The sequence below is a fragment of the Pseudophryne corroboree genome, chromosome 7 (assembly GCF_028390025.1).
Source record: "Pseudophryne corroboree isolate aPseCor3 chromosome 7, aPseCor3.hap2, whole genome shotgun sequence".
Taxonomy (NCBI): Eukaryota; Metazoa; Chordata; class Amphibia; order Anura; family Myobatrachidae; genus Pseudophryne; species Pseudophryne corroboree.
In genome coordinates this window covers 185,692,776-185,718,870 of record NC_086450.1, presented here as the reverse complement: position 1 = coordinate 185,718,870, position 26,095 = coordinate 185,692,776, and the positions used below count along the sequence as shown (strand labels likewise).

Genomic DNA, 26,095 nt, shown 5'->3' with positions numbered 1-26,095 from the left:
CTCCTAACTTGACCATAGTCCTTGGAAGTTTCTTCCCTGTGTGACTGCTCCCCAGCCTCGAAGGCTGGCATCCGTGGTCACCAGGACCCAGTCCTGTATGCCGAATCTGCAGCCCTCTAGAAGATGAGCACTCTGCAGCCACCACAGTAGAGACACCCTGGTCCTTGGAGACAGGGTTATCAGTTGATGCATCTGAAGATGCGATCCCGACCACTTGTCCAAAAGATCCCACTGGAAGGTCCTTGCATGGAACCTGCCGAATGGAATTGCTTCGTATGAAGCCACCATTTTTCCCAGGACTCGTGTGCAGTGATGCACCGATACCGGTTTTGGTTTTAGGAGGTCTCTGACTAGAGATGACAGCTCCTTGGCTTTCTCCTGCGAGAGAAACACTTTTTTCTGTTCCGTGTCCAGAATCATCCCCAGGAACAGTAAGCGTGTGGAAGGAACCAGTTGTGACTTTGGGATGTTTAGAATCCAGCCATGCTGTTGTAGCACTTCCCGAGATAGTGCTACTCCGACCAGTAACTGCTCCCTGGACCTCGCCTTTATTAGGAGATCGTCCAAGTACGGGATAATTAAAAATAAGAATTTACTTACCGATAATTCTATTTCTCGTAGTCCGTAGTGGATGCTGGGAACTCCGTAAGGACCATGGGGAATAGCGGCTCCGCAGGAGACTGGGCACAAAAGTAAAGCTTTAGGACTACCTGGTGTGCACTGGCTCCTCCCCCTATGACCCTCCTCCAAGCCTCAGTTAGGATACTGTGCCCGGACGAGCGTACACAATAAGAAAGGATTTTGAATCCTGGGTAAGACTCATACCAGCCACACCAATCACACCGTACAACCTGTGATCTGAACCCAGTTAACAGCATGATAACAGAGGAGCCTCTGAAAAGATGGCTCACAACAATAATAACCCGATTTTTGTAACAATAACTATGTACAAGTATTGCAGACAATCCGCACTTGGGATGGGCGCCCAGCATCCACTACGGACTACGAGAAATAGAATTATCGGTAAGTAAATTCTTATTTTCTCTGACGTCCTAGTGGATGCTGGGAACTCCGTAAGGACCATGGGGATTATACCAAAGCTCCCAAACGGGCGGGAGAGTGCGGATGACTCTGCAGCACCGAATGAGAGAACTCCAGGTCCTCCTCAGCCAGGGTATCAAATTTGTAGAATTTAGCAAACGTGTTTGCCCCTGACCAAGTAGCTGCTCGGCAAAGTTGTAAAGCCGAGACCCCTCGGGCAGCCGCCCAAGATGAGCCCACCTTCCTTGTGGAATGGGCTTTTACAGATTTTGGCTGTGGCAGGCCTGCCACAGAATGTGCAAGCTGAATTGTACTACAAATCCAACGAGCAATAGTCTGCTTAGAAGCAGGAGCACCCAGCTTGTTGGGTGCATACAGGATAAACAGCGAGTCAGATTTTCTGACTCTAGCCGTCCTGGAAACATATATTTTCAAGGCCCTGACTACGTCCAACAACTTGGAGTCCTCCAAGTCACTAGTAGCCGTAGGTACCACAATAGGTTGGTTCAGATGAAACACTGAAACCACCTTAGGGAGAAAATGAGGACGAGTCCTCAATTCCGCCCTGTCTGAATGGAAGATCAGATAAGGGCTTTTACAGGATAAAGCCCGCCAATTCTGACACGTGCCTGGCCGAGGCCAGGACCAACAACATGACCACTTTCCATGTGAGATATTTTAACTCCACAGATTCAAGTGGTTCAAACCAATGTGACTTTAGGAACCCCAAAACTACATTGAGATCCCAAAGTGCCACTGGAGGCACCAAAAGAGGCTGTATATGCAGTACCCCTTTTACAGACGTCTGAACTTCAGGTAGTGAAGCTAGTTCTTTCTGGAAGAAAATTGACAGGGCCGAAATTTGAACCTTAATGGACCCCAATTTTAGGCCCATAGACACTACTGTTTACAGGAAATGCAGGAATCGACCTAGTTGAAATTCCTCCATCGGGGCCTTACTGGCCTCGCACCACGCAACATATTTTCGCCAAATGCGGTGATAATGCTTTGCGGTTACATCCTTCCTGGCTTGACCAGGGTAGGGATGACTTCATCCGGAATGCCTTTTTCCTTCAGGATCCGGCGTTCAACCGCCCTGCCGTCAAACGCAGCCGCGGTAAGCCTTGGAATAGACAGGGTCCTTGCTGGAGCAGGTCCCTTCTTAGAGGTAGAGGCCACGGGTCCTCCGTGAGCATCTCTTGAAGTTCCGGTTACCAAGTCCTTCTTGGCCAATCCGGAGCCACGAGTATAGTTCTTACTCCCCTCCGTCTTATAATTCTCAGTACTTTTGGTATGAGAGGAAGAGGAGGGAACACATACACTGACTGGTACACCCACGGTGTTACCAGAGCGTCCACAGCTATTGCCTGAGGGTCCCTTGACCTGGCGCAATACCTGTCCAATTTTTTGTTTAGACGGGACGCCATCATGTCCACCTTTGGTTTTTCCCAATGGTTTACAATCATGTGGAAGACTTCTGGGTGAAGTCCCCACTCTCCCGGGTGGAGGTCGTGCCTGCTGAGGAAGTCTGCTTCCCAGTTGTCCACTCCCGGAATGAACACTGCTGACAGTGCTATCACATGATTTTCCGCCCAGCGAAAAATCCTTGCAGCTTCTGCCATTGCCCTCCTGCTTCTTGTGCCGCCCTGTCTGTTTACGTGGGCGACTGCCGTGATATTGTCCGACTGGATCAGCACCGGCTGACCTTGAAGCAGAGGTCTTGCTTGGCTTAGGGCATTGTAAATGGCCCTTAGCTCCAAAATATTTATGTGAAGTGATGTCTCCAGGCTTGACCACAAGCCCTGGAAATTTTTTCCCTGTGTGACTGCTCCCCAGCCTCTCAGGCTGGCATCCGTGGTCACCAGGACCCAGTCCTGAATGCCGAATCTGCGGCCCTCTAGAAGATGAGCACTCTGCAACCACCACAGGAGAGACACCCTTGTCTTTGGTGACAGGGTTATCCGCTGATGTATCTGAAGATGCGATCCGGACCATTTGTCCAGCAGGTCCCACTGGAAAGTTCTTGCGTGGAATCTGCCGAATGGAATTGCTTCGTAGGAAGCCACCATTTTTCCCAGGACCCTTGTGCACTGATGCACTGACACTTGGCCTGGTTTTAGGAGGTTTCTGACTAGTTCGGATAACTCCCTGGCTTTCTCCTCCGGGAGAAAACACCTTTTTCCGGACTGTGTCCAGGATCATCCCTAGGAATAGAAGGCGTGTCGTCGGGATCAGCTGCGATTTTGGAATATTGAGAATCCAACCGTGCTGCCGCAGCACTATCTGAGATAGTGCTACCCCGACTTCCAACTGTTCCCTGGATCTTGCCCTTATCAGGAGATCGTCCAAGTAAGGGATAACTAAAACTCCCTTCTTTCGAAGGAGTATCATCATTTCGGCCATTACCTTGGTAAAGACCCGGGGTGCCGTGGACAATCCAATCGGCAGCGTCTGAAACTGATAGTGACAGTTCTGTACCACAAACCTGAGGTACCCTTGGAGAAGGGTAAATTGGGACATGTAGGTAAGCATCTTTGATGTCCAGAGAGACCATATAGTCCCCTTCTTCCAGGTTTGCAATCACTGCTCTGAGTGACTCCATCTTGAATTTGAACCTTTGTATGTAAGTGTTCAAGGATTTTAGATTTAAAAATGGTCTCACCGAGCCGTCCGGCTTCGGTACCACAAATAGTGTGGAATAGTACCCCTTTCCCTGTTGCAGGAGGGGTACCTTGATTATCACCTGCTGGGAATACAGCCTGTGAATGGCTTGCAATACTGTCTCCCTGTCTGAGGGAGACGTCGGTAAAGCAGACTTTATGAAACGGCGAGGGGGAGACGTCTCGAATTTCTTGAGACGGGCCCCCACCGTGCCTGAGACCGCTTGTAAAGCCCCAGCGTCATGCTGAGGACTTTGCGGAGGCGGGAGAGGGCTTTTGTTCCTGGGAATTGGCTGTTTGCTGCAGCCTTTTTCCTCTCCCTCTGCCACGGGCAGAAATGAGGCGCCTTTTGCCCACTTGCCCTTATGGGGCCGAAAGGACTGCGCCTGATAATACGGCGTCTTCTTAGGTTGAGAAGCTACCTGGGGTAAAAAAGTGGATTTTCCAGTGGCCACCAGGTCTGTTAGACCTACCCCAAATAACTCCTCCCTTTTATAAGGCGATACTTCCATATGCCTTTTGGAATCATCATCACCTGACCACTGTCTTGTCCATAACCCTCTTCTGGCAGAAATGGACAGCGCACTTACTCTTGATGCCAGTCGGCAAATATCCCTCTGTGCATCACGCATATATAGAAATGCATCTTTTAAATGCTCTATAGTTAGTAATATACTGTCCCTATCTAGGGCATCAATATTGTCAGTCAGGGAATCCGACCAAGCCACCCCAGCACTGCACATCCAGGCTGAGGCGATTGCTGGTCGCAGTATCACACCCGTGTGAGTGTATATACATTTTAGGATATTTTACTGCTTTCTGTCAGCAGGTTCCTTAAGGGCGGCCGTATCCGGGGACGGTAGTGCCACCTGTTTAGACAAGCGTGTGAGCGCTTTATTCACCCTAAGGGGTGTTTCCCAACGTGCCCTATCCTCTGGCGGGAAGGGGTATGATGCTAATAACTTTTTAGGAATTAACAGTTTTTATCGGGGGAAACCCACGCATCAGCACACACTTCATTTAATTCCTCAGATGCAGGAAAAACTACAGGCAGTTATTTCTCACCCAACCTAATACCCTTTTTAGTGGTACTGGTATTATCAGAAATGTGTAAAAACATTTTCCATAGCCTCAATCATGTAACGTGTGGCCCTACTGGAAGTCACATTCGTCTCTTAATCGTCGACACTGGAGTCAGTATCCGTGTCGGCGTCTGTATCTGCCATCTGCGGTAACGGGCGTTTTAGAGCCCCAGATGGCTTTTGAGACACCTGGACAGGCACAGGCTGAGTCGCCGGCTGTCTCATGTCATCAATCTTTTGTAAAGAGCTGACACTGTCACATAATTCCTTCCATAAGCTCATCCACTCAGGTGTCGACTCCCTAGGGGGTGACATCTCTGTTACAGGCAATTGCTCCGCCTCCACCTCATTTTCCTCCTCATACATGTCGACACAACGTACCGACACACAGCACACACACAGGGAATGCTCTGATAGAGGACAGGACCCCACTAGCCCTTTGGGGAGACAGAGGGAGAGTATGCCAGCACACACCAGAGCGCTATATATATATACAGGGATAACCTTATATAAGTGTTTTTCCCCTTATAGCTGCTGTATTGTTATACTGCGCCTAATTAGTGCCCCCCTCTCTTTTTTAACCCCTTTCTGTAGTGTAGTAACTGCAGGGGAGAGCCAGGGAGCTTCCCTCCAACGGAGCTGTGAGAGAAAATGGGGCCAGTGTGCTGAGGAGATAGGCTCCGCCCCCTTCTCGGCGGCCTTTTCTCCCGTTTTTCTGTGGAATCTGGCAGGGGTTAAAATTCATCCATATAGCCCTGGGGGCTATATGTGATGTATTTTCGCCAGCCAAGGTGTTTTTATTGCTGCTCAGGGCGCCCCCCCCCCTAGCGCCCTGCACCCTCAGTGACCGAAGTGTGAAGTGTGCTGAGGAGCAATGGCGCACAGCTGCAGTGCTGTGCGCTACCTTGGTGAAGACAGGATGTCTTCTGCCGCCGATTTTTCCGGACCTCTTCTTGCTTCTGGCTCTGTAAGGGGGCCGGCGGCGCGGCTCTGGGACCGAGCTCCGAGGCTGGGCCTGTGTTCGGTCCCTCTGGAGCTAATGGTGTCCAGTAGCCTAAGAAGCCCAATCCACTCTGCACGCAGGTGAGTTCGCTTCTTCTCCCCTTAGTCCCTCGATGCAGTGAGCCTGTTGCCAGCAGGTCTTACTGAAAATAAAAAACCTAAAACTAAACTTTCACTAAGAAGCTCAGGAGAGCCCCTAGTGTGCACCCTTCTCGGCCGGGCACAAAAATCTAACTGAGGCTTGGAGGAGGGTCATAGGGGGAGGAGCCAGTGCACACCAGGTAGTCCTAAAGCTTTACTTTTCTGCCCAGTCTCCTGCGGAGCTGCTATTCCCCATGGTCCTTACGGAGTTCCCAGCATCCACTAGGACGTCAGAGAAACTCCCTTTTTTCGAAGGAGTATCATAATTTCTGCCATTACCTTGGTAAACACCCTCGGTGCCGTGGACAGTCCAAACGGTAGTGTCTGGAATTGGTAATGACAATCCTGTACCACAAATCTGAGGTACTCCTGGTGAGGAAGGTAAATTGGGACATGCAGGTAAGCATCCTTGATGTCCAGGGATACCATGTAATCCCCCTCGTCCAGGCTTGCAATAACCGCCCTGAGCGATTCCATCTTGAACTTTGATTTTTTTATGTATGTGTTCAAGGATTTCAAATTTAAAATGGGTCTCACCGAACCGTCCGGTTTCGGTACCACAAACAGTGTGGAATAGTAACCCCGTCCTTGTTGAATTAGGGGTACTTTTACTATCACCTGCTGGGAATACAGCTGGTGAATTTCCTCTAGTACAGCCTCCCTGCTCGAGGGAATTGTCGGTAAGGCCGATTTGAGGAAACGACGGGGGGGGGGGGGGGGGGGAGTCGTCTTGAATTCCAGCTTGTACCCCTGAGATACTACTTGAAGGATCCAGGGATCCACCCGTGAGCGAACCCACTGATCGCTGAAATTTTTGAGGCGGCCCCCCACCGTACCTGGCTCCGCCTGTGGAGCCCCACCGTCATGCGGCGGATTTGGAAGAAGCGGGGGAGGACTTTTGTTCCTGGGAACCTGCTGCGTGGTGCAGCTTTTTTCCCCTTCCTCTGCCTCTAGACAGAAAGGACCCGCCTTTTCCCCGCCTGTTTTTCTGGGTTCGAAAGGACTGCACCTGATAGTACGGCGCTTTCTTAGGCTGTGAGGGGACATGGGGTAAAAATGCTGACTTCCCAGCTGTTGCTGTGGAAACAAGGTCTGAGAGACCGTCCCCGAATAACTCCTCACCCTTATAAGGCAAAACTTCCATGTGCCTTTTAGAATCTGCATCCCCTGTCCACTGCCGAGTCCATAAGCCTCTCCTAGCAGAAATGGACAATGCACTTATTCTAGATGCCAGCCGGCAGATCTCCCTCTGTGCATCTCTCATGTACAAGACTGAGTCTTTTATATGCTCTATGGTAAGCAATATAGTGTCCCTGTCCAGGGTGTCAATATTTTCTGACAGGGAATCTGACCAAGCAGCAGCAGCACTGCACATCCACGCTGAAGCAATAGCTGGTCTCAGTATAACACCCATGTGTGTATATATAGACTTTAGGATAGCCTCCTGCTTTCTATCAGCAGGTTCCTTTAGGGCGGCCGTATCCGGAGACGGTAGTGCCACCTTTTTAGACAAACGTGTGAGCGCTTTATCCACTCTAGGGGGAGTTTCCCAACATGACCTATCCTCTGGCGAGAAAGGGAACGCCATTAGTAATTTTTTTGAAATCACCAATTTCTTATCAGGGAAAGCCCACGCTTCTTCACACACTTCATTTAATTCTTCAGATGGGGGAAAAACTATTGGTAGTTTTTTCTCCCCAAACATAATACCCTTTTTTGAGGTACCTGGGTTTATATCAGAAAGGTGTAAAACCTCTTTCATTGCCTCAATCATGCCACGAATGGCCCTAGTGGACATTAAATTTGACTCATCGTCGTCGACACTGGTATCAGTATCCGTGTCGACATCTGTGTCTGCCATCTGAGGTAGTGGGCGTTTTAGAGCCCCTGATGGCCATTGAATTGCCTGGGCAGGCACGGGCTGAGAAGCCGGCTGTCCCGTATTTGGCCTGTCGTCAAACTTTTTATGTAAGGAGTCGACACTTGCACGTAATTCCTTCCATAAGTCCATCCACTCAGGTGTCTGCCCCGCAGGGGGTGACATCACATTTATAGGCATCTGCTCCGCCTCCACATAAGTCTCCTCATCAAACATGTCGACACAGCCGTACCGACACACCGCACACACACACACACACACACACAGGGTATGCTCTTAAAGGAGACAGGACCCCACAAAAGCCCTTTGGGGAGACAGAGATAGAGTATGCCAGCACACACCAGAGCGCTATATAATGCAGGGACTAACTGAATTATGTCCCCTATAGCTGCTATAATATTTACTGCGCCTCAAATCAGTGCCCCCCCCTCTCTTTTTTACCCTTTTCTGTAGTGTAGACTGCAGGGGAGAGTCAGGGAGCATCCTTCCAGCGGAACTGTGAGGGAATAATGGCGCCGGTGTGCTGAGGGAGATGGCTCCGCCCCTTTTTCGGCTGACTTTTCTCCCGCTTTTTTCTGTATTCTGGCAGGGGTAATTACCACATATATAGCCTCTGGGGCTATATATTGTGGTTATTTTGCCAGCCAAGGTGATATTATTGCTGCTCAGGGCGCCCCCCCCAGCGCCCTGCACCCTCAGTGACCGGAGTGTGAAGTGTGCATGAGGAGCAATGGCGCACAGCTGCAGTGCTGTGCGCTACCTTGGTGAAGACTGAAGTCTTCTGCCGCCGCTTTTCCGGACCATCTTCTTGCTTCTGGCTTTGTAAGGGGGACGGCGGCGCGGCTCCGGGAACGAACACCAAGGACGGGTCCTGCGGTCGATCCCTCTGGAGCTAATGGTGTCCAGTAGCCTAAGAAGCCCAAGCTAGCTGCAAGCAGGTAGGTTCGCTTCTTCTCCCCTTAGTCCCTCACTGCAGTGAGTCTGTTGCCAGCAGGTCTCACTGTAAAATAAAAAACCTAACATATACTTTCTTTCTAGGAGCTCAGGAGAGCCCCTAGTGTGCATCCAGCTCGGCCGGGCACAGAAATCTAACTGGGGTCTGGAGGAGGGGCATAGAGGGAGGAGCCAGTGCACACCAGGTAGTACCAAATCTTTCTTTTAGTGTGCCCAGTCTCCTGCGGAGCCGTCTATTCCCCATGGTCCTTACGGAGTCCCCAGCATCCACTAGGACGTCAGAGAAATGACTGCTGATTAGTAGCATCATCCAGGGAAAGCTTAACACATCCCGTATAGCCAATATGAGGGGTTCAATAGCCTGTGTAGGGGTGGAATCCCCACTAATGGGATCGCCATCATCCCCATACACCTGTACATCATCATCAGAATCTGATAGGATTGCAGGCAAAGCACGTTTTTGTGCACCTCTAGTAGACAGCGGGGGATGGGAAGCATCAGCCTTGGCAGTTAGGCTAGCCACTGCTTGTTGCAGTTCTTGTGTTTTATTGGCATTGGTAGTGAGCGGAGATGACATATCCGACATCATGATTTTTATAGCCCCCAGCCAGGAAGGCTCTGGACTCTCCCCCATGTTATCAGCATTTTGTGATGACTGACTACACTGCTCACAGGATATGGAGCCTGATAAACTAGGGGAGAATCTGGCATTACATTCATTGCATGACTTCTGTTTCACCATAATGAAAGACAGAAACAATACCCATACAACACAGACTGAATACAATACAAGCCTGCCCTATTGCATGTAAGAAGAGACACAGAAGAGAGGACACCAGCGCACCCAACGCTGTACAGCCCCAGTGAGACTGTCAACGTTTTTATGTAGTAACATAACAGTGATACTGCTGTACAGAGAATTCCCCAGAGGAATGTAAACTGTGCACTAATAGCGGCTCTCCCCCTCTACACCCGGTACCAGTGATCCTGTGACCGTTTTGAGGAGCTGCATGAGGCTTCTTGCTAATGCAGAAGGCGCCAAAATGCTGCTGAGCCCGCTCTGATGTAGCTCCGCCCCCCGTATGGCACCGGAGCTACTAATAAGTTTTATACTGGCAATGTCACCACAGGCTGTGTAGCCTCACATAAATGCTTGGTACAACACCCCTCCAGCCAGTCTCATGCAGGGGCACCCCCGCGGGTCTCCCCCAGGAGGGACCCGTACACCTCACCCACGCTTCTGCCGCACAATGAACCGGGGGGCCCCCAGTTTGTACTCACCACAATGATCACCTTCAGGCTCTGTTAGGGGTGTGCGGCAAGCTGCGGCTGAGACAGATAAGGCGCAGTGCCCCGCTGAACAAACAGCCCCTCAGGACGGTGGTCCTGCAGTGGAGAAGCGGCTCTGCACCTGAGGCCGGTAACCGTCTCCTCCCCAACTCCCACGGCGCAGGTATGCTGTTGCCAAAACAGCATACCGAAATAATAAGATTTTACTCACCGGTAAATCTATTTCTCGTAGTCCGTAGTGGATGCTGGGACTCCGTAAGGACCATGGGGAATAGCGGCTCCGCAGGAGACTGGGCACAACTAAAGAAAGCTTTAGGACTACCTGGTGTGCACTGGCTCCTCCCTCTATGACCCTCCTCCAGACCTCAGTTAGGATACTGTGCCCGGAAGAGCTGACACAATAAAGAAGGATTTTGAATCCCGGGTAAGACTCATACCAGCCACACCAATCACACCGTAAACTCGTGATACTATACCCAGTTAACAGCATGAAATATAACTGAGCCTCTCAACGGATGGCTCAACAATAACCCTTTAGTTAAACAATAACTATATACAAGTATTGCAGACAATCCGCACTTGGGATGGGCGCCCAGCATCCACTACGGACTACGAGAAATAGATTTACCGGTGAGTAAAATCTTATTTTCTCTGACGTCCTAAGTGGATGCTGGGACTCCGTAAGGACCATGGGGATTATACCAAAGCTCCCAAACGGGCGGGAGAGTGCGGATGACTCTGCAGCACCGAATGAGCAAACTCTAGGTCCTCCTCAGCCAGGGTATCAAACTTGTAAAATTTAGCAAATGTGTTTGACCCTGACCAAGTAGCTGCTCGGCAAAGTTGTAAAGCCGAGACCCCTCGGGCAGCCGCCCAAGAAGAGCCCACCTTCCTCGTGGAATGGTCTTTCACTGATCTAGGATGCGGAAGTCCAGCCGCAGAATGTGCAAGCTGAATCGTACTACAGATCCAGCGAGCAATAGTCTGCTTTGAAGCAGGAGCACCCAGCTTGTTGAGTGCATACAGGATAAACAACGAGTCAGTTTTCCTGACACTAGCTGTCCTGGAAACATAGATTTTCAGGGCCCTGACTACGTCCAACAACTTGGAATCCTCCAAGTCCTTAGTAGCCGCAGGCACTACAATAGGTTGTAAAAAAGAGATAGTACAGCGCCACTTGTGAGGTTAAAATCTCAGTAAAAACTATACGATTGTGTTTAAAAACTTCCGTTATAAAAGCTTTACGCCCACTTAACCTTAAAAAGGTGTCAGCCCACCCCTAAAAATACAAAACTGGTATGGTAATGTTAAAAAGGTATAAAATTGGGGGGATAGGGGTACCGGCGACGAGTGTGGCTAAAAACTATGTTTTTAAAGCTTAAAGTTAGGAGCCAAAAAATGTTTCTTTTAAAATTTAAACTTTTTTAATATATATGAGAGTAAAAACAGTTTCCAAGAATGGTTAAAAAACAAGCATAAAAAAACTTTTTGTACATAAATAAGCAGTAAAAATACACTTAAAAGGATAGGAATTCAAAAAACTTAGCTTGTAAAATGTGGGTGGTCAGTATAGGCCCAACGCGTTTCGTCTCAACAGACTTCTTCAAGGGGTCCCTTTATGCTTGTTTTTTAACCATTCTTGGAAACTGTTTTTACTCTCATATATATTAAAAAAGTTTAAATTTTAAAAGAAACATTTTTTGGCTCCTAACTTTAAGCTTTAAAAACATAGTTTTTAGCCACACTCGTCGCCGGTACCCCTATCCCCCCAATTTACTACAATAGGTTGGTTCAAATGAAAAGCTGATACCACCTTAGGAAGAAACTGGGGACAAGTCCTCAATTCTGCCCTATCCATATGGAAAATCAGATAAGGGCTTTAATACGACAAAGCCGCCAATTCTGACACACGCCTGGCCGAAGCCAAGGCCAACAGCATGACCACTTCCCACGTGAGATATTTCAAATCCACGGTTTTTAGTGGCTCAAACCAATGTGACTTTAGGAAATCCAACACCCCGTTGTGATCCCAAGGTGCCACTGGAGGCACAAAAGGGGGCTGAATATGCAGCACTCCCTTAACAAATGTCTGAACATCAGGCAGTGAAGCCAGTTCTTTCTGGAAGAAAATTGACAGAGCCGAAATCTGGACCTTAATGGAACCCAATTTTAGGCCCATAGTCACCCCTGACTGTAGGAAGTGTAGAAAACGGCCCAACTGAAATTCCTCCGTTGAGCCTTCCTGGCCTCACACCACGCAACATATTTTCGCCATATGCGGTAATAATGGTTTGCGGTCACTTCTTTCCTAGCTTTAATCAGCGTAGGGATGACTTCCTCCGGAATGCCCTTTTCCTTCAGGATACGGCGTTCAACCGCCATGCCGTCAAACGCAGCCGCGGTAAGTCTTGGAACAGACAGGGCCCCTGCTGCAGCAGGTCCTGTCTGAGCGGCAGAGGCCATGGGTCCTCTGAGATCATTTTTTTTTTTTTGAAGTTCTGGGTACCAAGCTCTTCTTGGCCAATCCGGAACCACGAGTATAGTTCTTACTCCTCTCCTTCTTATTATTCTCAGTACCTTGGGTATGAGAGGCAGAAGAGGGAACACATACACCGACTGGTACCCCCACGGTGTTACCAGAGCGTCCACAGCTATCGCCTGAGGGTCCCTTGACCTGGCGCAATATCTTTTTAGCTTTTTGTTGAGGCGGGACGCCATTATGTCCACCTGTGGCCTTACCCAATGGTGCACAATCATTTGGAAGACTTCTGGATGAAGTCCCCACTCTACCGGGTGGAGGTCGTGCCTGCTGAGAAAGTCTGCTTCCCAGTTGACCACTCCGGGAATGAACACTGCTGACAGTGCTAACACATGATTTTCCGCCCATCGGAAAATCCTTGTGGCTTCTGCCATCGCCATCCTGCTTCTTGTGCTGCCCTGTTGGTTTACATGGGCGACCGCCGTGATGTTGTCTGACTGGATCAGCACCGGCTGGTTTTGAAGCGGGGGTCTAGCCTGACTTAGGGCATTGTGAATGGCCCTTAGTTCCAGAATATATATGTGTAGGGAAGTCTCCTGACTCGACCATAGTCCTTGGAAGTTTCTTCCCTGTGTGACTGCCCCCCAGCCTCGAAGGCTGGCATCCGTGGTCACCAGGACCCAGTCCTGTATGCCGAATCTGCGGCCCTCTAGAAGATGAGCACTCTGCAGCCACCACAACAGCGACACCCTGGCCCTTGGAGACAGGGTTATCAGCCGATGCATCTGAAGATGCGACCCGGACCACTTGTCCAACAGATCCCACTGGAAGATCCTTGCATGGAACCTGCCGAATGGAATTTCTTCGTAAGAAGCTACCATCTTTCCCAGGACTCGCGTGCATTGATGCACCCACACCTGTATTTGTTTTAGGAGGTCTCTGACTAGAGATGACAACTCCTTGGCCTTCTCCTCCGGGAGAAACACTTTTTTTCCTGTTCTGTGTCCAGAACCATACCCAGGAACAGTAGACGCGTCGTAGGAACCAGCTGCGACTTTGGAATATTCAGAATCCAGCCGTGCTGTTGTAGCACTTCACGAGTTAGTGCTACTCCGACCAACAACTGCTCCCTGGACCTCGCCTTTATAAGGAGATCCTCCAAGAACGGGATAATTATAACTCCCTTTTTTTCGAAGGAGTATCATCATTTCGGCCATTACCTTGGTAAATACCCTCGGTGCCGGGGACAGACCAACGGCAACGTCTGGAATTGGTAATGACAGTCCTGTACCACCATTTTGAGGTACTCTTGGTGAGGAGGGTAAATGGGGACATGCAGGTAAGCATCCTTGATGTCCAGTGATACCATGTAATCCCCTTCGTCCAGGCTTGCAATAACCGCCCTGAGCGATTCCATTTTGAACTTGAACCTTCGTATATGTGTTCAAGGATTTCAATTTTAGAATGGGTCTCACCGAACCGTCTGGTTTCGGTACCACAACCATTGTGGAATAGTAACCCCGGCCTTGTTGAAGGAGGGGTACCTTGATTATCACCTGCTGGAGTACAGCTTGTGAATTGCCGCCAGTACTACCTCCCCTCGAGGGCAGCAGGCAAGGCTGAGTTGAGGTAACGGCGAGGGGGAGTCGCCTCGAACTCCAGCTTGTATCCCAGTGATACTACTTGCAGAACCCAGGGATCCACCTGTGAGCAAGCCCACTGGTCGCTGAAGTTCCCGAGACACGCCCCCACCGCACCTGGCTCCACCTGTGGAGCCCCAGCGTCATGCGGTGGACTCAGAGGAAGCGGGGGAAGATTTTTGAGCCTGGGAACTGGCTGTCTGGTGCAGCTTTTTCCCTCTTCCCTTGTCACTGTGCAGAAAGGAAGCGCCTTTGACCCGCTTGCTTTTCTGAAGCCGAAAGGACTGTACCTGATAATACGGTGCTTTCTTAGGCTGTGAGGAAACCTGAGGTAAAAAAAAATTCTTTCCCAGCTGTTGCTGTGGATACGAGGTCCCAGAGACCATCCCCAAACAATTCCTCACCCTTATAAGGCAGAATCTTCATGTGCCTTCTAAAGTCAGCATCGCCTGTCCACTGCCGGGTCCCTAATACCCTCCTGGCAGAATGGATATTGCCTTAATTCTGGATGCCAGCCGACAAATATCCCTCTGTGCATCCCTCATATATAAGACGACGTCTTTAATATGCTCTATGTTAGCAAAATAGTATCCCTGTCCTGACAGGGTAATAGACCACGCTGTAGCAGCACTATCCATGCTGAGGCAATTGCAGGTATCAATATAGTACCTGAGTGTGTATATACAGACTTCAGGATAGCCTCCTGCTTTTTATCAGCAGGCTCCTTCAAAGTGGCCGTATCCTAAGACAGCAGTGCCACCTTTTATGACAACGTGTGAGCGCCTTATCCACCCTAGGGGATATCTCCCAACGTGACCTATCCTCTGGCGGGAAAAGGTACGCCATCAGTAACTTTTTAGAAATCACCAGTTTCTTATCGGGGGAACCCACGCTTCTTCACACACTGCATTCACTCATCTGATGGGGGAACAAAACACTGGCTGCTTTTTCTCCCCAAACATAAAACCCCTTTTTTGTGGTACTTGGGTTAATGTCAGAAATGTGTAACACATTTTTCATTGCCGAGATCATGCAACGGATGTACCTAGTGGATTGTGTATATGTCTCAACCTTTTCGACACTGGAGTCAGACTCCGTGTCGACATCTGTGTCTGCCATCTGAGGTAGCAGGCGTTTTTGAGCCCCCGATGGCCTTTGAGACGCCTGGGCAGGCGCGGGCTGAGAAGCCGGCTGTCCCACAGCTGTTACGTCATCCAGCCTTTCATGTAAGGAGTTGACACTGTCGGTTAATATCTTCCACCTATCCATCCACTCAGGTGTCGGCCCCGCAGGGGGTGACATCACATTTATCGGCATCTGCTCCGCCTCCACATAAGCCTCCTCATCAAACATGTCGACACAGCCGTACCGACACACCGCACACACACAGGGAATGCTCTGACTGAGGACAGGACCCCACAAAGCCCTTTGGGGAGACAGAGAGAGAGTATGCCAGCACACACCAGAGCGCTATATATACACAGGGATTAACACTGTAACTGAGTGATTTTCCCAATAGCTGCTTGTATACACAATATTGCGCCTAAATTTAGTGCCCCCCTTCTCTTTTTTACCCTATGTAGTCTGGAAACTGCAGGGGAGAGCCTGGGAGCGATTCTTCCAGCGGAGCTGTGAGGGAAAATGGCGCCAGTGTGCTGAGGGAGATAGCCCCGCCCCTTTTTCGGCGGACTTCTCCCACTTTTTTGTAGGTATATCTGGCAGGGGATTTTACACATATTTAGTCTCTATGACTATATTATGTGTAGTTTTGCCAGCCAAGGTACTTAATATTGCAGCCCAGGGCGCTCCCCCCCAGCGCCCTGCACCCATCAGTGACCGGAGTGTGAGGTGTGCATGGGAAGCAATGGCGCACAGCTTCAGTGCTGTGCGCTACCTTGGTGAAGACCGAAGTCTTCTGCCGCCGATTTCCAGGACAGTCTTCTTGCTTCTGGCTCTGTAAGGGGGACGGCGGCGCGGCTCCGGGACCGGACGATCGAGGTCGGGCCCTGTGTTCGATCCCTCTGGAGCTAATAGTGTCCAGTAGCCTAAGAAGCCCAAGCTAGCTGCAAGCAGGTAGGTTCGCTTCTTCTCCCCTTAGTCCCTCGTAGCAGTGAGTCAGTTGCCAGCAGATCTCACTGAAAATAAAAAACCTAAATTAAACTTTCTTTTTCTAGGAGCTCAGGAGAGCCCCTAGTGTGCATCCAGCTCAGCCGGGCACAAGATTCTAACTGAGGTCTGGAGGAGGGTCATAGAGGGAGGAGCAAGTGCACACCAGGTAGTCCTAAAGCTTTCTTTAGTTGTGCCAAGTCTCCTGCGGAGCCGCTATTCCCCATGGTCCTTACGGAGTTCCAGCATCCACTTAGGACGTCAGAGAAAAGTAAAAGTTTAAATGAAATTGAAGAAAAAATTTTTTGGAGCTTGCAGAGTGTGCACCCTCTCCTGAGAGCACTTTTTTCTAAACTGCCTGTGGGAGGGGGCAGTCTATACCCCATCGTACTAAATCTGTCCCCAATATCCATTATGGATGCTAGAGAAAGATTCAGTAACCAAAAACTAGGACATGAGGGCAGGTCCTCTTGGAGAATGAGGCTAGTCGTTTCAATCACTTTACTCCAAAAAGGCCGGAGGAGAGGATATTCCCACCATATATGCAAAGGTGTGTCCATTGCTACATTGCACCTCCAACAAGTACTCGGGACTTCAGGGTACATTTTAGATAGCGAGTTTAGGGAGCTATGCTAGCGAGAAAGAACTTTATAGGGTGTTTCCATCACCAACACGTTTGACGAGCTAGAGAATGTGTTTCTGAAGATCTCTTGCTAGTCATCCTCTCCCACCAAACCATGTAGATCAGTCTCCCAGTCACGTGTAAATTTAGGTCAATTGGAAAAGGTGTAATCTACCAGGATTCTACAAATATAGGATAAGGGGTGTGAAGAGAGTGACTGGGAAGTGCACTTTTTCAATCGGAGTAGTCCTACGGCAATAACTGGTGGGCGGGGCCTAAACGGAGGAGGAAATGTATAATCTTGAACAATTTCCATATCTCTTTATTGGGTAGATGCCACTTAGCTCGGATGGAAGGAAAACTCAGGATACCTTATGTATTTAGTAGTTGGCTCTCCTTAGTGATCCCCTGATAGATAGAATCTGATTGGTTGCTATGGGCAACATCACCACTTTTCATTTTTAGAAGCTTTAGTAAATTTACTTTAAAGTCTTTAGAGGCAACAATTGATAGCAACCCACCCACCTTTTTTCCAGCCAATTTAAGACAAAGCTGGAGTGTTGCAGTTAATCCATTGTTTGAACACAACAGTGTAGGTCTACAGGAGGCATTACTAGTAACCTCACTACATACATCTAGACCCTAACTATAGTCTCTAAGCTTATGACTGGAAATCACACAGCCTCTCATAAGACTCTTATCTTCTGAATACATATTCTGCACGTCTGTGAGCATTCAGATGATCTCACTGGCTAAAGATTGCTCTAAACTCACCCACTTAAAAACTCAGAAAGGATAGTCATGAAGGAGATGAAGAATGGTTATCAAGATAATAAAAGGTGCCGCAATGCTGGTCAAATGCACCTTCATAAACTGAATAATCCTAATATGTTTGTTTTTTTGCCAACATAAATTTATCATGCAAGAAATTAGAAGTGAGGAGCAAGTTTGCAGTAATGCACTCAGTATCTTCTCCATCACCAGTGCCCTCTATAGCCTAAAGGAGCGACACCAAAATGGATGAAAGAGGAATAACGTATTAATGATGCCAGTGACGGGGGTGACCCTATTTTCAGGTGAAAATTAAATAAGTGGTTCTCATCTTTAAAAAATATGCATGACAAATGATAGTCACCTGTAGTATGTGCCGAACCAGTTAAGTGGTGTGTAGAGCTGAATGATGTAGGTTCCAAACAGTACGTAGTCACCAACCTGTGTGCAAGAAGATGAGTCAGGGACAAGGTATGTCTCAATACAGCATAATCCCTTCAACACATAATACAGCCAATTCTACTCTATCAACTCACTTTAAACTTGTTTTCAGTAACAAAGTAAGCGCAGAGAAGAGACCCAGCCAACAGTCCCAGCCCAATGATAAGGTTCTGGGTCTGATTTAGCATGGCCAGTGTAGCATTAACTTTCCACTCAGATACCTGGAAGAGAATACAAACATTTCAGAAAATAAATGCATTCAAATCGTCACAATGAATAAATATCCCAGGCACATAAAAATGCAGGACAGTTAATGAAGTTGGCTAGGACATAAAGAGGCCATCTATAGCTACAACAGCAGCAGGAGAGTCACAGGATGCAGTAGAATTATCTAGTGGGTATAGATCTTATAAGAGCTCAGTGTCACATGGGAGTCAATAGGAGATGTATAGACAATAGAGGGAGATCAATTCTTACCTGGTATTTCACTATTGCGTCATTGAATCTGTTCACCTCATAAGACTCCGCGTTGTAGTATTTCACCTATTATGAATGGAAAGTATCAGCCCTAAGTTTCTAAAAACAGCATGATTATAGCAGGTCATTCAGATCTGATCACTGGGCTGCGTTTTTTGCTGTCCTGCGTTCAGATAGTCACCGCCTACAGTGGGAGTGTATTTTCGCTGTGCAAGTGTGCAACGCTATGTGTTGGCCGAGCTGCTAAAATTCTGTGTGTGCAGTCTCTGCGTAGCCCAGGACCTACTCTTCAAGTGCGATTGAATCAGGCTGATCGGGGCCGGAGCCGATGTCAGACACCCTCCCTGAAAACGCTTTGGCACGCCTGCGTTTACCCGAACACTCCCAGTAAACGGTCAGTTACCACCCACAAGCGGTTTCCTCCTATCACTCGCCTTGTAAACGCCCGTGTGAACGGATTTTTCGCACCATCCCATCGCTGACCAGCGATCCCCATTGTTATTGTCCGACGTGCGTGCGAAAACACACAGCAGCGGTCAGATCTGAAGTATCCCCATAGTCACTCTTTTTAACCAAACGAAGATAACTACTATTCAAAAGTTGCTTGTAATACACACACACAAAAATGAGCATTTGTGTGTGTACGTACGTACGTACGTACGTACGTACGTACGTACGTACGTACGTATTACACACACAAATTGAGATTACAGCACCATACAGACCAGGCTTAGATATACGCTTTATAGGGTAAATTCCATGTACATTTGTATTGGGAGCTGAACAATTGTTCATGAGGAACCTATAACATCACTGAGAATGCAGTTTACCATTCACTAGGAACCAGTAACATCACTGGGAATGCACTCTAGCATTCACAAGGAACCTGTAACATCACTGAGGATGCAGTCTTCTATTCACTAGGAATCTGTAACATCATTGAAAATGCAGTCTTCCATTCACTAGGAACCTGTAACATCACTGAGGATGCAGTCTTCTATTCACTAGGAATCTGTAACATCATTGAAAATGCAGTCTTCCATTCACTAGGAACCCATAACATCATTGAGAATGCAGTCTACCATTCATTAGGAACCTGTAACATCACTGAGCATGCAGATTACTATTCACTAGGAACCCATAACATCACTGGGAATGCAGTCTTCCATTCACTAGGAACCTGTAACATCACTGAGGATGCAGTCTTCTATTCACTAGGAACCCATAACATCATTGAGAATGCAATCTACCATTCACTAGGAACCTGTAACATCACTGAGGATGCAAATTACTATTCACTAGGAACCCATAACATCATTGAGAATGCAGTCTACCATTCATTAGGAACCTGTAACATCACTGAGCATGCAGATTACTATACACTAGGAACCCATAACATCACTGAGAATGCACTCTACCATTCACTAGGAACCAGTAACATCACTAAGAATACACTTTACCATTCACTAGGAACCAGTAACATCACTAAGAATGCACTCTAGCATTCACTAGGAACCCATACCATCACTGAGAATGCAGCTGAACAAATATTCATGATGATACAGCTTTGCAATTCACTAGGAAGCAATCACATCACTAAAAGGCCCTTACACACTTGCAGATGCATTAAATTTTGATACTGATCGATCATCGTCCAAACTGACTTGCACCGCAAAGCGACGGAGAACCAACGATGAACGACCACGGGGCCGCGTATCATTCATCGTTGGTGCATACACACTGAGCGATATGAAAGAGTTCATTACTGAACGATATCATTCATATCGCCCGCACACATCGGCAAGTGTGTAGGGCGCTTCAGAGTGCACTCTGCTATTCACTAGGAACCCGTAACACGAGTCCTGCGTGAGAGAGAGCGCTATATAAATAAAATTATTATTATTAACATCACTGGGAACCAGTAACACCACTGAGAATGCAGTCTTTGAATTTACTTGGAACCAGTGAAAACACTGAGAAGGCAACAGTATTAGTTCACTAGGGAAAAATATGGATAATATATATATTTTTTATTATTATTAATCATCATCATCATCACCACCACCACCACCACCACAATAATGATAATAAAAATAAGAATTTACTCACCGGTAAATCTATTTCTCGTAGTCCGTAGTGGATGCTGGGAACTCCATAAGGACCATGGGGAATAGACGGGCTCCGCAGGAGACTGGGCACTCTAAAAGAAAGATTAGGTACTATCTGGTGTGCACTGGCTCCTCCCTCTATGCCCCTCCTCCAGACCTCAGTTAGGGAAACTGTGCCCGGAAGAGCTGACACAATAAGGAAAGGATTTGGAATCCCGGGTAAGACTCATACCAGCTACACCAATCACACCGTACAACTCGTGATACTAAACCCAGTTAACAGTATGAATAACAACTGAGCCTCACTAACAGATGGCTCATAACAATAACCCTTTAGTTAGGCAATAACTATATACAAGTATTGCAGACAATCCGCACTTGGGATGGGCGCCCAGCATCCACTACGGACTACGAGAAATAGATTTACCGGTGAGTAAATTCTTATTTTCTCTGACGTCCTAGTGGATGCTGGGAACTCCGTAAGGACCATGGGGATTATACCAAAGCTCCCAAACGGGCGGGAGAGTGCGGATGACTCTGCAGCACCGAATGAGCAAACTCAAGGTCCTCCTCAGCCAGGGTATCAAACTTGTAGAATTTTGCAAACGTGTTCGATCCCGACCAGGTAGCAGCTCGGCAAAGTTGTAAAGCCGAGACCCCTCGGGCAGCCGCCCAAGAAGAGCCCATCTTCCTCGTGGAATGGGCCTTTACTGATTTAGGATGCGGCAGTACAGCCGCAGAATGTGCAAGTTGAATCGTGGAACAGATCCAGCGAGTAATAGTCTGCTTAGAAGCAGGAGCACCCAGCTTGTTGGGTGCATGCAGGATAAACAGCGAGTCAGTTTTTCTGACTCTAGCCGTCCTGGAAACATAGATTTTCAGGGCCCGGACTACGTCCAGCAACTTGGAGGCCTCCAAGTCCCGAGTAGCCGCAGGCACCACAATAGGTTGGTTCAAATGAAACGCTGATACCACCTTAGGGAGGAATTGGGGACGCGTCCTCAATTCTGCTCTGTCCATATGGAAGATCAGATAGGGGCTTTTACAGGACAAAGCCGCCAATTCTGACACCCGCCTAGCCGAAGCCGAGGCCAAAAGCATGACCACTTTCCACGTGAGATATTTTAACTCCACGGTCTGAAGTGGCTCAAACCAATGTGATTTTAGGAAATCCAACACAACGTTGAGATCCCAAGGTGCCACTGGGGGCACAAAAAAGGGGCTGAATATGCAGCACTCCCTTAACAAACGTCTGAACTTCAGGCAGTGAAGCCAGTTCTTTTTGAAAGAAAATAGACAGGGCCGAAATCTGGACTTTAATGGAACCTAATTTTAGGCCCATAGTCACTCCTGACTGTAGGAAGTGCAGAAAACGACCCAGCTGAAATTCTTCTGTGGGGGCCTTCATAGCCTCACCAAGCAACATATTCTCGCCATATGCGGTGATAATGCTTTGCTGTCACATCTTTCCTAGCTTTTATCAGCGTAGGAATGACTTCAACTGGAATGCCCTTTTCCATCAGGATCCGGCGTTCAACCGCCATGCCGTCAAACGCAGCCGCGGTAAGTCTTGGAACAGACAGGGCCCCTGCTGTAGCAGGTCCTGTCTGAGAGGCAGAGGCCAAGGGTCCTCTGAGATCATTTCTTGCAGTTCCGGGTACCAAGTCCTTCTTGGCCAATCCAGAACGATGAGTATAGTTCTTACTCCTCTCTTTCTTATTATCCTCAGCACCTTTGGTATGAGAGGAAGAGGAGGGAACCCATAAACCGACTGGCACACCCACGGTGTCACTAGAGCGTCCACAGCTATCGCCTGAGGGTCCCTTGACCTGGCGCCATATCTTTTTAGCTTTGTGTTTAGGCGGGACGCCATCATGTCCACCTGTGGCCTTTCCCAACGGTTTACAAGCAGTTGGAAGACTTCTGGATGAAGTCCCCACTCTCCCGGGTGGAGGTCGTGCCTGCTGAGGAAGTCTGCTTCCCAGTTGTCCACTCCCGGAATGAACACTGCTGACAGTGCTATCACGTGATTTTCCGCCCATCGGAGAATCCTTGTGGCTTCTGCCATCGCCATCCTGCTTCTTGTGCCGCCCTGTCGGTTTACATGGGCGACCGCCGTGTTGTTGTCTGACTGAATCAGCACCGGCTGGTTTTGAAGCAGGGGTCTTGCCTGACTTAGGGCATTGTAAATGGCCCTTAGTTCCAGAATATTTATGTGTAGGGAAGCCTCCTGACTCGACCATTGTCCTTGGAAGTTTCTTCCCTGAGTGACTGCCCCCCAACCTCGGAGGCTTGCATCCGTGGTCACCAGGACCCAGTCCTGTATGCCGAATCTGCGGCCCTCTAGAAGATGAGCACTCTGCAGCCACCACAGCAGAGACACCCTGGCCCTCGGGGACAGGGTGATCAGCCGATGCGATCCGGACCACTTGTCTAACAGATCCCACTGAAAGATCCTTGCATGGAACCTGCCGAATGGAATTGCCTCGTAAGAAGCTACCATCTTTCCCAGGACTCGCGTGCAGTGATGCACCGACACCTGTTTTGGTTTCAGGAGGTCTCTGACCAGAGATGACAACTCCTTGGCCTTCTCCTCCGGGAGAAACACCTTCTTCTGTTCTGTGTCCAGAACCATGCCCAGGAACAGCAGACGCGTCGTAGGAACCAGCTGCGACATTGGAATATTCAGAATCCAGCCGTGCTGTTGAAGCACTTCCTGAGATAGTGCTACTCCGACCAACAACTGCTCCCTGGACCTCGCCTTTATAAGGAGATCGTCCAAGTATGGGATAATTATAACTCCCTTCTTTCAAAGGAGTATCATCATTTCGGCCATTACCTTGGTAAATACCCTCGGTGCCGTGGACAGACCAAACGGCAACGTCTGGAATTGGTAATGGCAATCTTGTGCCACAAAACGGAGGTACACCTGGTGAGGAGGGTAAATGGGGACATGCAGGTACGCATCCTTGATGTCCAGTGATACCATGTAATCCCCTTCTTCCAGGCTTACAATAACCGCCCTGAGCGATTCCATTTTGAACTTGAACCTTCTTATATAAGTGTTCAAGGATTTTAAATTTAGAATGGGTCTCACCAAACCGTCTGGTTTCGGTACCACAAACATTGTGGAATAGTAACCCCGTCCCTGTTGAAGGAGGGGAACTTTTATTATCACCTGCTGGAGGAACAGCTTGTGAATTGCCGCCAGCACTACCTCCCTGTCCGGGGGAGTAGCTGGCAAGGCTGATTTGAGGTAACGGCGAGGGGGAGACGTCTCGAATTCCAGCTTGTATCCCTGAGATACCTTGTAGAACCCAGGGATCCACCTGTGAGCGAACCCACCGGTCGCTGAAGTTCCGGAGACGGGCCCCCACCGCACCTGGCTCCACCAGAGGAGCCCCAGCGTCATGCGGTGGATTTAGTGGAAGCAGGGGAGGATTTCTGTTCTTGGGAACTGGCTGTATGGTGCAGCTTTTTCCCTCTACCCCTGCCTCTGGGTAGAAAGGACGCGCCTTTAACCCGCTTGCCTTTCTGGGGCCGAAAGGACTGTACCTGATAATACGGTGCTTTCTTTGGCTGTGAGGGAACCTGGGGTAAAAATGTCGACTTCCCAGCGGTCGCTGTGGAAACGAGGTCCGAGAGACCATCCCCAAACAATTCCTCACTGTAAGGCAAAACCGCCATGTGCCTTTTAGAATCCGCATCACCTGTCCACTGCCGAGTCCATAATACTCTCCTGGCAGAAATGGACATTGCATTTATTCTAGATGCCAGCCGGCAAATATCCCTCTGTGCATCTCTCATGTATAAGACTACGTCTTTAATGTGCTCTATGGTTAGCAATATAGTGTCCCTGTCAAGGGAATCATATTATCAGACAGGGAATCAGACCACGCTGCTGCAGCACTCCATGCTGAAGCAATAGCAGGTCTCAGTATAGTACCTGAGTGTGTATACACAGACTTCAGGATAGCCTCCTGCTTTCTATCCGCAGGCTCTTTTAAGGCGGCCGTATCCTGAGACGGTAGTGCCACCTTTTTTGACAAGCGTGTGAGCGCTTTATCCACCCTCGGGGATGTCTCCCAACGTACCCTGACCTCTGGCGGGAAAGGGTACGCCATTAGTAACTTTTTAGAAATCACTAATTTTTTTATCAGGGGATGCCCACGCTTCTTCACACACTTCATTTAACTCATCTGAAGGGGGAAAAAACCACTGGTTGCTTTTTCTCCCCAAACATAATACCCTTTTTAGTGGTACCTGGGTTAATGTCAGAAATGTGCAACACATTTTTCATTGCCGTAATCATGCAACGGATAGCCTTAGTGGAATGTACATTTGTCTCGTCGTCGTCGACACTGGAGTCAGACTCCGTGTCGACATCTGTGTCTGCCATCTGAGGTAGCGGGCGTTTTTGAGCCCCTGATGGCCTTTGAGACGCCTGGGCAGGCACAGGCTGAGAGCTGTTATGTCATCAAACCTTTTATGTAAGGAGTTGACACTGTCGGTTAATACCTCCACATATCCATCCACTCAGGTGTCGACCCCGCAGGGGGTGACATCACATTTATCGGCACCTGCTCCACCTCCACATAAGCCTCCTCATCAAACATGTCGACACAGCCGTACCGACACACCGCACACACACAGGGAATGCTCTGACTGAGGACAGGACCCCACAAAGTCCTTTGGGGAGACAGAGAGAGAGTATGCCAGCACACACCACAGCGCTATATAATTAGGGATGTACACTATTACAGAAAGTGATTTTTCCCTATAGCTGCTTAACATGTATAGTTTGCGCCTAAATTTAGTGCCCCCCCTCTCTTTTTAACCCTTTGAGCCTGGAAACTGCAGGGGAGAGCTTGGGGAGCTGTCTTCCAGCGGAACTGTGAAGAGAAAATGGCGCCCGTGTGCTGAGGGAGATAGCCACGCCCCCTTCTCGGCGGGCTTATCCCGCTCTTTTATTAATATTATGGCAGGGGATTTTTTACACATATATAGTTTATTAGACTATATTATGTGTTTTTTTGCCATGTTAAGGTACTCTAATTGCAGCCCAGGGCGCCCCCCCCCCCAGCGCCCTGCACCCATCAGTGACCGGAATATGTGGTGTGCATGGGGAGCAATGGCGCACAGCTGCAGTGCTGTGCGCTACCTTAAAGAAGACCGGAGTCTTCAGCCGCCGATTTTCTTCTGGCTCTGCAAGGGGGACGGCGGCGCGGCTCCGGGACCGGACGACCGAGGCTGGGCCTGTGTTCGATTCCTCTGGAGCTAATGGTGTCCAGTAGCCTAGAAGCCCAAGCTAGCTGCAAGCAGGTAGGTTCGCTTCTCTCCCCTAAGTCCCACGTAGCAGCGAGTCTGTTGCCAGCAGATCTCACTGAAAATAAAAAACCTAA

At 48.8% G+C, this 26,095-nt stretch overlaps 1 protein-coding gene across 1 annotated transcript in view; it reads right to left on the bottom strand.

Moving 5' to 3' along the window:
• Nucleotides 1–26,095, bottom strand: part of ABCB6 (ATP binding cassette subfamily B member 6 (LAN blood group)) — a 104,724-nt gene that overhangs the window by 52,355 nt on the left and 26,274 nt on the right. The window contains exons 9-11 of the mRNA XM_063933869.1: nucleotides 18,586–18,651; nucleotides 18,204–18,329; nucleotides 18,032–18,108 (exon numbers count right to left, since the gene is read on the bottom strand). Of these exons, the coding sequence (XP_063789939.1) occupies nucleotides 18,032–18,108; nucleotides 18,204–18,329; nucleotides 18,586–18,651 (269 nt within the window). The remainder of the gene's footprint in view (nucleotides 1–18,031; nucleotides 18,109–18,203; nucleotides 18,330–18,585; nucleotides 18,652–26,095) is intronic.